Here is an 18,576-nt window from a genome sequence, read left to right as displayed (position 1 = left end):
CTGTGTGCTGATCTCAGTGCATAGGAAAGCCTAAAACTCTCCATGCAGAATAACGAGTTCTCAAAGCTTGGCTTGTCCTAGACATTTATGGACTTTGGAATTAAATTCTAAAATAGGAAAGTTAAGCTTTCTGAAAGGAGAGAGGGAGGCACGGGGTTCAGCATGGAACAGTAATTACTCTGAAGTTAACCAGAGCAGGATGTGATCTGCACTGAGACTGTCATTCTGTTGTTTTCTGCAGAAACGTGTGTACTTCAGGCTTCGAAACAGGGAAACAGGAAAATTCATGTCAGCTGATGGAAACTTAGACAATCTGAATCTTCTTAGAATACAGGTTGCAGAAGATGCAGACTCAGATGATCAAATCTGGGTTTATCAGGATGGATTCATAAGGTGCCAGGTGAGGTTCAAGTTCAATGTGAATCTTCTCTTTTCCTCTCCAATAGTAGGGCTTTATGAATTCAATTCCTACTGTATCATCTTTATTTTATAGGCTTATTCCATTTCAGCTGTAATGTAATCTTTTTGTAAGGATTTGGGTTGTTTTTGTTTGTTTTTTTAATTAAACTCTGGGTTTTTTAGGTGATACAAACTAGTTGTATGGTACCTTTTCTGATGTAACTGAAATTTTGAGAGATTTTAGTTCTGATTTACTTTTCCCCTAAAGCATAGTAGCCTCACAAGTACAGTCAACATCAGATCACTGTCTTGCTCTTCATGAGCTCTTTCCATGTTCATGTCCTCTTCCTCCACAGTAAAAATATTACATAAGTATCAAAGAAGAGGAGACCTTTTAAAATGCAGACCCTTCCTGATAATATTTTGAACTATGCATATCTTGTGGTAGGTCGATCAGTGTGGTGTAGATTATATCCTCTTCTGCATTCAGGCAAGCTTAAGGATAAAATCCTACTCTTGGTTTTGGGGGGGTTTTGTTTGTTTTTTTTCTGGTTATCCCTGTATTTGTCAAATTCATCCCTTTTCCATTCCTCTGTAAAAATTTCCAAATGAAATCCCACTTTTCTCACAGTCCACAAAACTAATCATGTGTGAATTGTCATTGAGGTGAGCAGAGGTATGCACAGTTCATAATGTTTAAGCATGAACAGTCTCAGGTAGGGATGCCAGCCAAAGAAAATTAAGTTACTTTAATACTGTTAAACAGCTTGACTGTAAAGAATCATCTGAACTTTTTCTGTAGGATCGTATAACTTCAAAGGAGCCATTTATAACTATGTCATCTATGCTGGAGGGAAGAATCTTACTGTTAATAAGCTAAGGCATTGTTTGGACATGTTTACGGGACACATGCAGTAGTAAAAGGGATTTATGCAGACAGCAAAATGATGCAAAGTAAGCTAAAAGCTTTAATATCACATACAAAAGACTTCTCTCTTGACAGTGCCTCTCAAACATTTCACTGAAAGTATTCGTATCGAGACAGTGTGCTATTATATGGCTTTGGATAAATGCTCTTGGGTTTTGTCCCCAAGACATGGGTCTCTGTACCTCATAAAGCAGTTTTTCTGTGCACAGAAAATACACAGCTCGTGCTGTATAGCAACCAGGTAGCTTAGTGCAGAGTGCAAGCTGGCAACGTTGATGTTAAATGACTGAACCCTTACAGAGCTCTGCATCTTTCTGTTGAATGGCAGTAAATGTATTTTGCACAAAAAATTGTTTTCCACCACATTTTAAAAAGAAAATTAAGCTCGTGAGTGGGTAGGTATATGCACGTAGACAGACATAGGTCACTGGAAGAACTTGTGCCTTTCTTCCTGTAAGCTTAGGTCATCTCACTGAGTGAGTCACGGTACCTTGAGATATGTCTGAGGTTTTCAAGGGTAGGCTGTTTTAGGTAGGTGGGATAACCAATAAGCAAGATATGAAAGTCATTCTGTTCGTCTTGTCAGAAACAGATGTGAATAGTAGATAGGAAGTCAGGTCTCCTCACTCTTCATGAGTTTCTTGGAGATAGGTGATGTAGTGGCCTAGTGGATCTCATGTGTAAGCTTTGAGTCTTCCAAGTCCCACTACAGAACATTTTTAGATACAAATGAGAAGTTCAGAACTGCAGAACTAAATCGACCTACTTCAGTTCTAGGTTATGATAGTAAGAAGTACTACTTTTTCAAAACTGTATATTTAATTTAGGGCCATGTCAACAATGGCAGATGGGTGTTTGTTTAATCTGCCACTGAAGTCCATTCAGAAGTTACAAGGCAGTTTATGGTGATCTACTGAAAATCACTGTTCACACAGAATAATTAACTGTAATTTGCTACTAATACAGCCTTATTCTATAAGCTTGATTTTTGCCAGTTCTTTTTTTAAACTGTAAAGACATTTGCAGAGTTTTGAAATCAAGTAATACAAGTAACTAGGAAAAAAATATAGAACAAAGCAGAAAATATTATTGTGATACACTGAAAATCATACGCTCGACACTGTGCAGTTATGTCCTTTATCTCAAAAGGTTATTGCAGAACTAGAAATGATTAAAGAACAAAAAAAGGATGCGCAGAGGAGATGGAGGTCTTCTATGCAAGGAAGAGATGAAATAGCTAGGACTTTTTAGCCTGCAAAGGGGGCAGTTTGAGAGATGATACGATTGAAGTCTCTGCAAACAGTGTGGACAAGACATCCCTTAAAATAAAGGGGGGGAGAGAGGGTGAGGAGAACATTAAATAAAACTAGTAGTTGCCTATCAATCTTTTTTTTTACTTTTATTTTTTTCATTACTAGTAGTTAAGATTTGGAACTCCTTGCCCCAGAAGGCTTATGATACAGAAGGGCATTCATTGAAAGGGTTACATTGATCTCGGTGGGTAGTGACTAACAAATTCATATATGGGACAGAAACCATCCGAGTATTAAAGGTACTAGCTCTGCATGGAAAAGTCTCTGGGCTGGAAATTGCTGTAGATTGGGAGAGATTACCAGGAACATACTTCATACGAGAGCAGAGTGAATGTAATCTCCCATGGTATCTGTTATTGGCCTCTGCTAGAGACAGGTGCTAATTGTACTTCTGATCTGATACAGCATGGTTATTTTAATGTTCTTATGTAGTGGAGAGTGTCAGCAGAAACAGGAACAAAAGAAAAATAAGTAGTCTTGAGTTTGGGGCAAAAATACATTCCTTTAGGGAAAGTAGTTCCTAGATTCTCTTCTCACCTGCTGATATCTCTCCTATGTGATTAAAAAACAGGGGATACTAGAAGTAAGGCTGTTTTGAATAATTGCTGTTGCCTTTCTGATGATACAGATGGCAGAGGATTGCTGCTTGACAATTGTAGGAAATCTTATAACTCCTGGCTCTAAACTTGGTCTGTCATTTGAGCGGAATGAAGACAAACAATATTGGCATATTAGTCCCGACGGCAGGATTTATAGCAAGATGAAACCCAAGCTGGTTTTAGATATCAAAGGTAAGCAAATGTGTTATCTCATTACACTCTGTCTTAATTACATGGTATTTACAGTGGGCTAGGCAGTAAACGTGCCTATAAATTAAGGATGGTGTTATAGTTACTTTTAATCTAGAATCAAAAAAGACCCGATTGGCTAGTCTGACCTCATGAATTACACAGGCCCTAGGACTTCATTTCATTTTTCCTACATAGAGTTTAGTAACTCATAGTACTTGCTTATCTTGTATTCCCAGTGTCCACTCGCTGTAGATATCCTCAGTTAATTTTACGTGGCACTGGGTGATGTGAATATAATTCTTTAAAATGCTGAAGCAAGAAGAACCTAGCTTCTCATTAACTTTAATTTGTATAGACAAAATTTTCTTATACAGTAGTTGTAGATGCAGTAGCTAAGGGATATTAGGAAAGCAAAGGCAGGCTTGTACACTGATGTGATTAGATGCAAAAATATTAAGTTTTTTCATTTGTTCATTAATGGCTATACCTTTATTGTGAACATGAGGTTCTGCCATAGCAGACCAAGGTCTGTGCACACTTGATGCGTGTGTTACAGTCGCTTTTGTCACAACAGTTTGATTCATGTAGATACTGTTTCTGAACTTTGTTTTCATAGTTTCATTGAAGGTCTGAAAAAGCAACAAATGGAATAAATAGGAGGATTAACATAATCAGATGTTCTTACATAAGTGTATTTTTGGCTGGGGGGGGTAATAATTTTCTTATAGCTGTTAATTTTTTAGCTGTTTGAAAATTTTGCATTGAGGCTGTGACATTAATTACAGCAATTACAAAAAAATAAAATACCAGAGTCAACAGTCAGCACTTTAGAACTGAAAACAACAAGGACCATCAGAACTGTGAGAAAAGGTTTATCTAATGTCTGACCGTAATACAACACTGTCAGAAATAATCACAGATTCTCTTTACTACCATAAAAAGCTAGTGATGATTAATTCTAAACTTATTGAAAAGACTCTAGTTCAAGAGAGAGTCTTTAGTCACAACGACTCTGCATACCATTTTATGAAGTCAGCTTTTGAGTTGCACCAAACAAGTAGAAACACTATTATGCTGCCTTGTCTTCAGTTAATCATGTTAAAAGCAATTATGTATTCTGCATTTATAATTGAAGAACTTCATAATGGATAGGTCTGGTAATGAAGTATAGATGCACTCTCAGTTTAAAAAAAAAGTAAACCTATATGGTGAATATGAAAGAGTAGGTACATCTGGCTGTTATTTGAGAAAGCCTAGTAGGAACGTTACCTGTTTCTGACAGTTCTGCTGATCCATTCTTGACCACAAATTGAGCATTAAGGACTTCTTCAGCAAATGAATGCAGTGTTGAGCTGTGCAGTTACCAGTGCCACCTTGTGGATATACTGGCATAGCACAAAGCTTTGTCCAGAGCTTTGCTCTATGAAAGTAAAAGTGTCTCTTGTTCCACTGAAAAAAACCCCATCTTTTCCCATTATAACATGTTTACATTCTATCAGATGCTGCTTACAGAATATTTTTTGGGTTCACAGTGAGATATGTAGCTAATATTAGTTTTTGTAGCTGCTGGTTACAGGTTTGGTTTTTTTTTTTTTCCTGGGGGAGTATTTGATCTGGAATTCCCTTTTTCCACTCTTTCTGAAGAACTTTGCAAGTATTTCTGCTGTGTATCTCTACAGCTTTTTAGTAATTGCCTGGTGATGGCAAGGAGAGAAATCATGTTGGTGTTAATCTTCTCAAGAGACCTTTCTGATTCGGGACAGCGGCACCAGAAAGCTGCCTCCTCCCCTCAAATTCCTGAAGTGGAGAACAGCTAAGGTGCTTGAGATGGCATTTCCTTAGTACAGAAGAGCTGCTTTAAATGTGCCTGCCCATGCAGGACTCCAGCTGCCTAGAATATTTCTTTCTGAGATCTGCTGGAATCCATATTTGTTACACTCATGCTCAGCCTGCAGCTGCCAGGCTTGTCTCTTGCTCCTTGGGGGAGGGTGAGGCTATAGGGGCGCAGAATGAAAGACGGCGTCTGTAGGAGCGTCCTGTTGCTCTGTATAAGTGGTTGGCTCAGATGGCTGCTTCCAGTGGGAATACTACCTGCTATTACAGGTGTGTTGTGCTACGTGGGGATGCTCATGTCCTGCACTTCTGCAGTATGTACTAGATCTGAGAAAAAAAGTCAGTTCTTACTTTCAGCTCTAGTCGAATGTTTCTTTCCAAGTTTCTTAAGTCAGAATACTAATGGTGTGCTTCCATGGGAACATGTTTGGCATTGCATCACATCAGTAAGTTAAGTCCCTCTAAGAAAGGGTGATATTTTGCATTCAGGTACGTTCAGTGGAAACAGCTGAACATTGGGTGATACCCTGTGTACGGAGACTTGCGATGCAGCTGGTCAAAATACAGGATTATATAATGGCAAAGAGTAAATGAGTACCAGACCTTGTCCCTGGTGTGGTCACACTCATATTGTCTGTTAGCAGCGGGACTTATTTCATTGTGCAAACATCATCTTAGAGCAAAGTGAGGACTGACAACTGTTGAGGGGAAACTGAACAGCCAAGTTTGACTTTTGGAAAGTGACAGTCTTAAGGGAGCTACTCCTGACTGTATTGCAGTGTTTCCTTCCTTTCCCACCTAGGCCGAAAAAGCCGAGGTACTGAATTGCTAAAGGGGTAGAGAGGAGCAGGCAGGCTTCCTTGCTTCAAAATTAATTCTAAAAGCGGGCAGCAATGAAAATGAGTTTGTCTTTTTGGTGCCTTGGGGAGAAGAGAAACTGTCTACAGCAGCATTTACTAGAGTTGCCCTGAAACCTAGAGTCTATGTCTCTTATTTCAAAGATAATCTATACTCTGAAATTTTTCTTTACAGGGGGCACACAATATGATCGTGACCATGTTGTTGTCAACACAGTCAATGAAGAAAAGTTAACACAGTGTTGGGAACCACTAGTTGTATAAACCCAAACAAACAAAGATGACGTCTGACTATTCCAGACACTAGAATTGGCATTGCTGTCTCTGAAGGACACAGGATCAACAATGAGAGTTTTGTCTTTTCTTTGCAGTTTTAAAAAGAATGAGCAACAGAATGATTTCACCTCTCTATTAAGATTATTGTCCCTATAAAAGCTTGAGTATGTCTCAACCTTTTTTTTTCTTTTTTAATCATCACAAGTCAATGTGAGATAGAGAGTGGTAGTATGCCTTGGGCTAGAGTGGAAGAACGAAAGGTGGGAGAGACCCCATGGTATTACAGTTGTGTCAGTGAGTAGTTAATCCAGAATAGTCAATAAGCATAATTCTAAATTATTTTTAAATGTGTTCTTTTTTTTAACTGAGAGAAGGGCTAAAAAATAATTAAAGCTTATTTTATAAGGACAGGAGTGCAGTGTGTATGTGGGTATAGCAACTTGGACCTATGGGCTGTAGTATAGAGAAATATTCACTACTGGAAATTAATATATTTGTGTCACTGGAACAAATTTATATTTACTGAAAGTTTAAAGACTGCTAGCACACAGCACATCCAAAGATTTTTTATTTAACATGTGGCATCAAATATAGTTTAGTATGCTAATATAGTAAGTCCTAAATTAAGAAAAAAATCATCTAGATTTTTCTCCTGTAGACATGATATAAATCAGTAGATGTTTGTTAGAAAAAGAGAGGGCTAGCAAAAGGATGCATCGGAATGTGAAGAACTTGCCCATTTTCTAGGCTGCCTAACTTGTTGAGTTACAGGTATTTTACTACTTTGCCAAGTCAAATTTTTATCTTTTAAGACAGTTCCAGTAAGTATAGTCTTCCTGAACTCAATCATATAGAAAACAAGAATTCTTAGGGAAAGCATCACTAAAGATGACTGCAACAGCCCCTAGGCGCTGTGGTTACTAAGTTTGTCAGCCACTGCCTGTTGGGCTCACTGTGGAGAATGCCGGGCTCCCAAGTATTTCTGTGATGTTGGAGAGTGAGGTCTGTGGTGGGCTGCTGGCTCCCGCTTGCTGCTGGGCAGAAGTGTCAGACTGCCCTAGCAAGGGGCACAGCCAAGCCTGGATACGTGCCCGGTCACAAGGACTGTGCCCATTGAAAGTAAGTTACTGGTTTGGTAAAGAGCTTGTGACAAGTAAGACATGCTAATGACTGCAGGAGGTTCTTCTGTTGCCCTGCTCTTAACCTGGTTTTGTTAGTTTTCCTTAATAATGTTGGCAAAAAGGTAAAATACAAACAAAGTCTTGTACTATGCTGCTGTGTTTTGTTCTGGCTTAGACCAGTGTTATTACAAGCTGCTCCCAGGAGCATCCAGGCCTTTGTCTTGCATAGTAAGTCTGTTTAACATTTTCATTACTATTGTATTGCCTCAAAGGATACTGGTGCTTTTATTGTTACCACCCTAGAGGAAGTGCCTTACTAATTTTCCTCCTTTTGTACAGATGTACTGAAGTTTTGTTGCTCTGAAACGTGCTGCTTTTAGTTCTTCATAGAAAATTTGTTGTTATTGTTTCCAAACAGTGGTACTTTGTCATATTGATGTGCTCTTGCTATATATAATATAGCATTTTACAAATAAATTTAAGTTAGGTAACTTTTTATTGAAATTATTTTTAAAGGTAGAAGGCTGACCTTCTATGGTTAGTTTTGCTTCTGTCTTCTGCCCTTCTCCATCCCCAATTCCTCTGTGACAGCTAGCTCCTGGGGAGTGAATACATGGTGTGGAATAGCTGCAGGCTCTCGGGAATGGATGCTTCTCCTCTACGAGCACGTGTTCAGTGCATTTGTACATGTACATGGGGCCACAGTTCACATGGCTGCTGCTTCTGTCCCCTGGTGGAAGCACTGCATGATACGTTTTTTTCATCACGGTAGCTGCACCACAGTACAGGTGCAGCTCTCAATTAAGAGGTTACTACTTTCCTTTGATCTACCTGCGTAATTGCAGGGGAAGTTACTTTGTAGCCCATCTCTGGCAAAATGGTAAGTTTAAAAACAGACCAACAGACACATACCCCAGCAGCAGTGACAGAGGGGATGGCAGGAACAGGGTCTCTTGATTACTGACAAAATCATGTCTAGCCTACCTGCATAAACACTGTAGTCAGCTGAATGTGTGCCAGGAGTCAGGCAATTAGAATAATTATCAGTTACAGATTGATTTTGTTCCATGCTTCTACTCAGATTAGTTATGCCATGAAGAAATTTGCCATATCAAGATTAAAGTAACAGTTTTGAGACAGCAGTGTGACCCACTTAATACAGGAAAAGTTTACAGGTTCTGAGAATGAACTAGATTGAGTAATAATACATATTAATAAAGGTGAACAGAACTAGAAAAGGCTGAGGAGAAAAGGACAGCACAAGTTTCATATGGACAACTGGATAAAAATCATGAGGACATTGCTAAAACATATGGAAAATAAAAGCTCTAAGATCTACAAAATGAAAATGTTGCCAGCTGTTCCTCCCAAGAGTGAGGGCTGTTCTGCAAAAGTCACAACTACATTCTTAACACGGTTTTCATGTAGAAATACCTAAAGGACATTAGTATTTCTTGTCTGCATATTAACAGAGTATGAAGGATGGGAGGCTTTTCTAAAATTACTTTTTTTTTTAAATTATGTATCATCTGTGAGCTTTTAAAGAAGAAACAGTTGCTACACACCAATTCATGTTTAAGTTAGAGATACTTTATTTTTTACTAATTACATCAATCACTGTTTTTCCACGGGCGTGTCCTCCTTCCAATTTCAGAAAGGCCTTTGGAACTTCAGAAAAAGGGAAGACTTGATCAATAACTGGTTGAATCTACAGAATAAAGAGAAAGTGTCACTATATTAGGAATAAGATAATGTATCACCTTCACACTTCAAAACTGTATGAAGAAAGGGGGGAGGTTTCTTTATAGTATTTAGGGCAGAAGTTGCCAAATGATGTAGTCACTAGCTTTTAACTTTCAGGAGAAGGCTTTCTGTTGCTCTTGGCCTGAGTTTTGAAACATCTCTACTAGCACAGTGTGGAGCCCTCGCCTGAGGCTCTTAACAGTAAAGAACACCATGCAAGGCTCTAACTTTTAAGTCCCTTTCAAAGCTGACACTGTGGTTCAACTTTTCATTGTCCACAGTGATACACTAAGGAAAAGGAAGAACATTTTTTTTCTCATACTTCTCTACTGTTTTTCTTGTGAAACCCAGGAATTTTAAAAAGGTCAGATGCTTTAAAGATACCTGTGAACCTAGTGCCTACCTACATCAGTACGTCCCTCAGTACCCTTAAAAGACTTGGCCACAATTGAAGTACAAAAAAAAGTCCACAAACGTTTGTTGCTGAATCATTTAGATACACTTGAAAACCCAGCCGCAGTGTATTCCACTAGACACACATCATTAAGCTTGCATCGACTGCTATTTTAGCATAAATTTTGTAGAGTAGCCTTCTGGATTGTTTTAGACTCATTTCTAATAATGAAGGTGAAACTAGCCTATTCCCTGTCCCCGTTCTTAACTAAGGAGCCCAAAAGCCCTACGAGCATTTTCTTTAGACATCATAGTGTACTAACAGAGGCAGAAGAAATCCCAGCTGCTTCTGAAAAATACTGTCACTGCTAGTCCAAGGGAAGAGACTTTTTCTGTCATCAAGTTCTGAGTCAGCCTTCCAAAGGCCAAAATAAGATCTGTGTACAAAAGTACCTCCCACACCTCCTCCCAAAGATCTACCCTGAGGTCTCTTACCTTGCATCCCCTAACGCCAGCCCAATGCACGTTCTTGCATTGAGGAACTGATCCTAATCCTCTTACCAGTGGGAAACATTAACAGTAGATGAGTCTTCCGCTAGCTTGTGCAGTGATGGAGATTTGAAGTCACAAAGATCCAAACACCCTATTTACTCTGCTAGAAAAAGACCCTTGTTACTTCTGTCAGTGAAAAAATATATTCAGGCTTTTTCCTCACAGCTACTAGCATGCAGCTGTCTTGTTGAATACTCCAGAACTGGTAACTGCCCTCTCCTGATAGGACATGCATCTTGCTAAAGAGAAACGGCATACAACAGCAATATGGACACAGTCTGTGGCATCAGAACAGTGATGTCTGTCAAAGGGCTTGCTTACGTGTACCAGAAGGCAAGGGGGTGTGTATTCAGACATGCAGCTTAGATGGTGAACGTGCAGCGCTACCAAGGAAAGGTTTTTATATGCCCAGACCTCCCAAGCGGCAGCACTGACCACCCAGCACCCTCCCCAACAGCACAGCAGATGCAATCTGGTAGTTGTACTTATGTAGGTCCTTTTCTCAACTCCCTTAATTTTCTCTTTATTTATACATAGTGCCTTACCTTGAAGTCCATTTGTTGCACTAAAATAACTACTGGTTTTGCTTATATGGTAACAGTAATCCAAGACATCAATAATCTATTACACTGCAGTATCTCCTAATCTTGTCACTAGATTTTCCTTTTTATTTTGTCAAGGTAAGCTTAGCAGTAGCATGAAGCTTTACATGGCAGAAAAGCAGGAATGAGTGGAACCCCTCCAAACAAAAAGTCAGAATTAGGAGCCAAGTCACTATAAGTGCAATTGTGTAAATAAATACGTTCACCCAGTGCCTCAAACTTGCCAATACTGCAGGGCACAAGGCTGGGTAATTTCTTCCCCTTATTCGGCCAGGACAATCACTGTAAACAAACCTTTAGCAAACTGAGTAGTAACACAGCAGAGGAGCCACAAAGATACTGTGTAACACTTTCTGCAGTTCAACTGGGGAAGAAATGTGGGACACAAATGATCCAAGACAAAATCATGTTTGGTCAGCATCCAGCATAGAATGGAAATGTCTCGGGCATCAGCAAAGTCAGGGACATGGACCCAGAGCAGCAAAAACATTGAATGAGACAATGGCTTTGGGTAAACTGAGCATGTGAGTAAACTGCAGCTGCTATGACTATCAGCAGGAGGAACGTGCTGATGATGATCAATAGGGACTGTTTTGGGGAAGACCTACCCTTGCTTTCATAGCAGAAGCTTGAGAAAAAAACAATTCAGTAACCTTGTTGAGCCAAGCACAAGTGCAGCACTTGTTCAAGTACTGATTGCTAATGGCAGTTACATACAAAGCTGTGCTTCAGTTAAGAAAAAAAAGAATACAACAACTCAGCCTGCTGGAGCATGGACACAGGTGACCCTAGCAGGGCAAGAGGCTGGGAGGAGGGGAAAGGTACTCAGGAAAGAAAGAGTGCAGCAGCACAGGGGATGTGAAGCACAGGGGCTTCCAGAGAAAGGCAGAACTTAAATTTCAGACACGTGCAGCAACTCAGAAAAAATGAACACAATACTTCAATGTTCTGCTACCTACAGTCATTTATTATAGGCTGCAGGTTGTAACCCTGACAGAACAAGGTATGTTACATCCTCAGCCTATTAGGTAAAGTTCAAAGCATCGCATTTGAAAAGTGGTGACACAGGGATTCAGAGGAACCCTGAATGCAGCCTTACAGTTCAAAACACAGTGTGTATTGCAGCCACCACACACTCAAAGCCCATCTGCTACATTGATGTAACCTCTAGCTCCATTTAAACACTGGCTTTAGGCAGTGCTATAGAGAGAGATGAATACTAAATTGATGACCCTGACAATCTAGAGCATTAAACATTTTATCTGGCTGGCTGGTCAGTCCCATTGTTTGAATAACCCTGAAAGGGCTGACCGTGTGGCAGCACAGTGATTCACTCAGCCTTTACCATAATCCACTGACTAAGATAAAATTTCTTCCTGTGAACAGACAAACAAGTAGGGGAGCGTCTGCTGTTTGTTGAATGTGTGATAATAAATGGAGATTAACTGGATAATAAAAACACTGCCTATTTACAGCCACGCATCAGTTCCTTGCCAGAGGACACCTATTTGTTCAGGGAAAAGGGATTAAACTAAAGTCTGGGAGAGAAAGGATTACACACACCCGCATTGAAATGTTTATCTGAAAACAGATTGGGCCTGAAAGGTATTTTCTTCCTCTTCATTCTCTCCGATGCAGGACATACTATAGAAATGAATCTCAGGTCTCTTGAAATGAACTCATGTGTTTGGAAAAATAAAAAGAGTAATTGCTGATGCTGATTAAGGCTATCCTACATAGAGCACAGAAGTGGTATCCCAGCCAATCCAGCTCTGAACGCAGCAGGCAGTGAACAGGCACTGGCAGGAGTTGACTGGTCAGCAGGAACACGCTCCTGCTAATGGCAAAGTCAAGCCCACCCTTGGAGGCCCCATTTCTGTGGTAGCAAGGACACAGCCTGAATTTACCAGGAGGGGACAAGCGAGAAAAAGATGAAGAGAATGAAGGCGGCTTTGACCCTCCTGTTAGCTACAAGTCGCTCCAGTGAGCGTGGAGCTGCTTCCTGCCGCTGGAGGGAGAGCTAGAGCCTTGAAAGGCTCAGGCCGAACCTCAGAGGCCCTCAGAGCAAGGCTAGTTCAAAGCCCAAAAGAAAAAAAGTCCCCTCACTCCAAGGGCAATGACAGTGCATTGGCTCTCCCCCAGGTCTGTAAAGGATGGCCGTGTCAAAACTGCAGGGCAGCCTTGCTTTGCAGAGTGCCTCCCTCCCAGCTGCTGCCTCCCAGGGCACACACTCTATGTACACCTCGGTGAGTAGCTGTGAGTCTGCTCACGGCTTGTGGACACACTTTGGAAAAGATACTTGCATATGCACAGAACAAGAGCTGTGATGTGCTCCACCAGACAAAATCCTCTTGAGGGCTTGCCAAAATGGCGAAGACCTGCTTGCCATTTTGACTAGCTGAGTTAGAAGATAACGGCCGTCTTCCTCCAGAAATTAGCACCATACCCAAATGCGGTTTTTGAGCACAAATGCAGAGCTCGAGAGCTCGATACTCTTCTTTGGCCTTCACTGAGTCTCCCTTCAATGTCAACAAGAGACTTGAAATCTTTACAAAGAACACTCCCTGTCCTATAGCTAAACATTTAGTTATCTGTTCAGTAATTTACTGTCATCTCATGGAAAAAATGCTGGTTTGGGACACTGCTGTTTGTGTCATTTCTTCCCTTTAGCTGAACACCTCCTTTTCTGCTGTACTCAAGTTCCATGTTCTTTGGGTCTTAATCCCACCCCTTTCTTCATCCTTCCTTCCCCTTAAAATGGCATGCAACAATGTATGCTGAGCTTCACATTGCTTGCCAACATTAGGTTCTAGAGTCAACCCTCACTGAAGACAAAGATTGAAGTTCTTACCTTCTGGAACAGCTGGCTCTGGTCACATGTTGTAAGGGTAGCTTTGTGACTATACAGTACTATGTTTCAGATTAACTTGTATTTCAGAGAATAAGCGCTTTCATCCATTAGCACATTAAAGGACATCAGGTACATGATACTTCTGTCCCAAATGCCTAACAGAAGTAAAAATGATCCAATGATCCAGTCTCATACACCCCTAAGAAGAACGGTGGTGCAGTGGTTAAGAGGAATGGAAGGCGTGTGTCCTAGGGGTCTACTCCCACAGTCATCTTGCCAACAACTGTATTACCAGGTTTTGTTTGTTTGTTTTTCCAGCCAAGATACATTTTTTGTATCAAGCCACTAACAGCAGCCCACAGGAACTTGAGTATCAGCTACAGTTATTAAAATGCTAGAAGATAAATCCCAGTTAAGCAGGCTATCAGGATATTGTTCGGAGTGTAGAAGAAGCTTAAAAAAATCTCTAGTTCATTAATTGGCTCTCGCAGAACAGCTTCTACAGAACACAATGAAGAGCAGTAAGAAACTGCAACAGGCTGAGAATTGTAGTGAGCCAGCCTAGCCCAAGCTTTAATCAATCTGAATGAGGAAGATCCTGGGTTAGTTACCTACTGAACCATGCTGAAAAACTATTAACTAAAGGAAAGAGCAAGTCTCTCTTCTGGATTCCCCTAGCAGTCACGTTCATGGTAGCTGCTTGACATTTATGCTTGTAATTAAAGCAATCTGGAGCAATGCTACCATATAATTAAGACAGAACAAAATTTAGTACAGTTTTATATATACGTATATATATATTTATATATGAAAGCATAATATATATTTTATATATATATATTAGAAGAATAGTCCTGCATGACCTGCATCTCCCCAGGTCTCAGCAAATTAAACGCACAACAGACAAGAGCTGTCTTGCTGAGCCCACATTTCACTGCTGTGCTGGACATAATTCCCTCTTACACTAGGGGACTAGAGCTCAGAACACGAGGACTGACTTTCTACAGAATATGCGATTACATCAGGCTGAGGCAACACACTTGATGAAATACGTGGAATATGATGAAATTTTTCCAGACCTCATTGTGGTTCATGTGAATTTACATACTCAAGCCCTATCTCTCCACAGTATGCAAAATTTCCATTTGTCTTCTTCACGGACACTTTATGATGTAATCACACAGCACTTTCATAAAGAGCATAAGCAAGCTACCATGTCCTGGAAGAAGAGGAGCAGATGCGTTTTAATAAAAATCACAGCGGTTTTTTTGGTGGCCATGACAAAATGCAGATAGAGGTTTCTTTTGGAAGAGAAAGGACTGAACAGAGCTTTTGGCATCCTCTCCTTGATCAACATCTCTAGGCTCTAGCCAACCAACCTGGCAAGCAAAAGCACTGCAACAAAAAAACGTAGAATTGAAAAAAAAAAAAAAAAGGAAAAAAAAAAAAGAAGTGCAGGCTTTGCTATTTAGCATGGAGAAAGGTGGTTGTCAAAATGAGTGTGAGTGGGTAGGAGGACTGATCTCTAGTCAACTTAGAATCACTACCCTACTGTCCTTTTTCATATAGGGAGAGTAAAGCAGGCACCACCCAAGGGCGAGTCACCTCAGGTACCTTAAGATATCTTAGCGCAGCCATAAAGACAAAGACTGGAATTACTGCAGAGAAGGCGACATCTAGAGATGCCAGATTTGGAAGACGTTCAAGGACTCAATATGTTACATTGGGTGTTTGATATTCATGCAGATGAGAGAAATATGCAGCAATTGTGCAACAGGGGCCAGAGAAAAAGTTACTTGCAGAACTGTAACAAGATGAATTGGAAGCAAATCAATACACATGGGTTAGGACACAGAGTCAAGAAGCTGTGATAACCTATGCCAGCAGGAGGAATGTAAACCATCTTAAATCATGGCCATCCAAACAACTCAAAACCCAAGTAATGTCAAAGTGGATAACCATATTAATTTATGTTATTTACTTCCTGAATAGCAAAGACTAGCAATAGAAAACAATTGAATTCCACATTTTAACAGGGTATCTCAGAGAAAATCACCAAAGGTGGATAAAGGGCATTAGCCCTCATTAGTAGATATGAGAAATTACGGTAGCAAAAGGTTATGTGATCTGTACAGCACTGCACAGGAAGACAGCAGCAGGGCCAAAAAACAGTCAACATCCCGTCCCCCAAACCACAACAGCAGGTGCTAAGTCCAGAGCATCTAGTGTCTTCAGCAACATGTATAATCAACACCACACACAAATTACATCAATATAGGCATGCAGTTGTTTTTCTTATGTGTGCCTGTGCCGTAACATTTATCTAGAAAGGCAACAACACAGAGAATGATCTATTCATGATCAGAGACTCTACTTGTCCTTTAGCCTTCCTTCTGCAAAATCAACTTTCACCCAACAGCCCATCTGATGCTACTCTGCTTTGGAAGAAAGAGTATTAAGCCACCGGAAATACCGCACACACACCTGCACTGCATTTAAACGGCACTGAATTAAAATTTAAAATTCCTGTAGGGCTGCATGTTAACCCACATCCTATCATGGTCCACCAGGAACATACAACATACTTGGTGCTCCCCCTTATGACACTAATGAGTCTTTTGAGCCTGCCTTCCTCCATCAGGCTTTATAAAAGGCAAACTAAGTGCTCAATTATAAGTTAGAGGCTTTCTACAAACTTACGTGGTTATATGACTTTGCTATATTTTCACCAAGGACTGAATGGCACATCCTTAGAAAGGAGGAAAAAGTTAAGCAAGCAGCAAAAACCAAGACTGTGAATGTTAAATCCACAACACTGACCACAAGTACATCAAACTAATTCCTAACAAGCCTTTCAGTGACGATGCTGGCAGCAGAGACCAGTGATGATGCTTCAGCAAACAGTGTTCCAGCAGATCTGTGTCCTGAACTACAGGCTCTGTGGATTTCAGTTGTCTTTGGATGAGAACCTTGTAATTCACCAGGAACGTTCTGCCATGGAAAGAGATCCCCAGGCTCTGGCATGTGCTTCATCAACTCATTTGGTGAAGCCCACGTTAAGCCAGTCCTTACTGGCTCGTAATTAACTAGCAGAGTTCAACCCACAACAGGGACTTCCCAGCAGTTTAGAAAGTAGCCAGTATCTCTAAAATTTGACAAGTGAATACTCAATATTCTCTGTGCCCACCACTGTTGCAACAGCCTCCCAGCCCCTCAGTCTCACAATAGTCTCTCTGCAAGATGTCCAGCTGCAAGGCAGAGAAAACAGCTCATAAACTGAAAATAATTTTACAATCCCCAGAACTGAGCTGATGTGCAGGTAAATTGCAAAAGGAAAATCATTCTCCTTCCTTGCACTACCAGCTCATCAAATCTTCTCCTTCCCATTAAAAAAGGCTGTTAAAAGAATTCCTCATAGCTGACATTTTGCAAATCTCTATTCCTTGCTGCAAAAATCATCTGTGTGAAAACCAGATAACTTTAAACGAAATGCCCTTTTTGCTTATTCTTCATACGGTGAAGGATTGAGAATCCTTTTGATTTCACAAAGGAAGATGACGAACTCATCAGAACTAAAAATCTGTGTTGGTGCAAAAGGACTAAAAGAAAAAACACCGACAAATCAGTATGATGTAACTGCTTCAGGGGTATGCTCTTCAAAGCTTCACTTACTGTACATCTCTTTAAACCATCAGCTCTTTTTAATTTCCTTCGTTTAAATCCCCGCTCATGATTTATACTTTCCTGAAAAAAACCTCTCATTTTCAGGAGCTCTCCAATTGCTCTCCTATTCACACTTCATACAATCTCAAAATTAAGATGTCTGTAACAGAAAAGATGATTCACTGAAATTTCAAAATAACTAAATTTGCATTACTCAAAAACATATTCACTCAAAACTAAGAAGTTCAACTACATGAGCTCACTTTGCTGGCTTCCCCAAGTCTTCTTGCTACACTTCTATTGCTTTGTGGTTGTTTCTTTTAAATTCTCATTTATTCTCTCCTATTCAAACATAAACATTTCTTTTCACTTTGTTATGGGAAACCATGGTACACTTCCTCCAGTAGTTCTCTCCTGCCCTTTTCCAAACACCTACCCTTCTGAATGGATGATCTGTCCATTTAAGAGAACTCTTGTGTCTAGACAATAAAGGTCACAGTCTTATTAACATCTGCCTAAATGGAACACATCTGGGTCTTATAAAATACTGATGATAGCATGGGTGTATACATCATTTTACAAAATAGAGTTAAATGCTGCTAGAATAATGACTATGCAGATAAACAGTCTGACATTACGACCTGTTTTTGCACAGAGAATAAAAGACCAAGCAAACATCTTTGTCCTCATGATCACCTTACAACAAAAAGTACATCAGGACATTCATATATGTATGATGTACATTTTAAATGGCATTACAATTCACCTGTCCAGATTATTAGGCAGAGAACAGCGGTTAAGCCCTATCTCTACTGCATAAACAGGTGTTTCCCAAGAGGCTTTCATGGACATTCTGCATTTGTTTTGCATACAAGGTAGGAGCAGAACACAAAACAATTTGTGACTGGCTAAGAATCAGGACAAATGGTAAAAACAAAGACAAGGGCATTTCTGTTTCTTAGACAATTATCATTTAGTATTGTGATTGGATGCAATCACAGGATGAGGAGCATCTTCTAGGGTTTCTTTCTTGACCATGGGATAATGTCTACAGCACTGGACATTACACAAAGCTGAGTGGTGCAAAGCTGTAGCCAGGAACACACTTCACCACAGCTTATTTGCTGCTGCAGTGTCTGATTACGAGCAGGTAACTTTTTGGAAACACAGCCTTTCCACTGGTTTTGTCAGCAGCACACTGGTCATGACAGAGGAATAGGAGTGGCTGAATTCAGGAAGATTTTTATTCTGATC

At 40.2% G+C, this 18,576-nt stretch overlaps 2 protein-coding genes across 6 annotated transcripts in view; one reads left to right on the top strand and one right to left on the bottom strand.

Moving 5' to 3' along the window:
- Nucleotides 1–8,009, top strand: part of CRYBG1 (crystallin beta-gamma domain containing 1) — a 43,945-nt gene extending 35,936 nt beyond the window's left edge. The window contains exons 20-22 of the mRNA XM_074820756.1: nucleotides 242–400; nucleotides 3,269–3,431; nucleotides 6,297–8,009. Of these exons, the coding sequence (XP_074676857.1) occupies nucleotides 242–400; nucleotides 3,269–3,431; nucleotides 6,297–6,385 (411 nt within the window). The 3' untranslated portion in view covers nucleotides 6,386–8,009. The remainder of the gene's footprint in view (nucleotides 1–241; nucleotides 401–3,268; nucleotides 3,432–6,296) is intronic.
- Nucleotides 8,010–9,086: 1,077 nt separating this feature from the next.
- Nucleotides 9,087–18,576, bottom strand: part of RTN4IP1 (reticulon 4 interacting protein 1) — a 40,592-nt gene continuing 31,102 nt past the window's right edge. For 4 of the 5 annotated variants that reach the window (XM_074819416.1, XM_074819413.1, XM_074819415.1 and 1 more), the window contains one exon: nucleotides 9,087–9,226. In XM_074819416.1, the coding sequence (XP_074675517.1) occupies nucleotides 9,110–9,226 (117 nt within the window). In that variant the 3' untranslated portion in view covers nucleotides 9,087–9,109. Of the gene's footprint in view, nucleotides 9,227–10,149; nucleotides 10,307–18,576 lie in introns of all 5 variants that reach the window. The other variant, XR_012622580.1, reaches the window with a different exon arrangement.

The sequence above is a fragment of the Strix aluco genome, chromosome 3 (genome assembly GCF_031877795.1).
Source record: "Strix aluco isolate bStrAlu1 chromosome 3, bStrAlu1.hap1, whole genome shotgun sequence".
In the NCBI taxonomy this organism is placed as follows: domain Eukaryota; kingdom Metazoa; phylum Chordata; class Aves; order Strigiformes; family Strigidae; genus Strix; species Strix aluco.
Note: the sequence above shows the minus strand (reverse complement) of the source record. Positions and strands in the feature narration are given on the sequence as shown.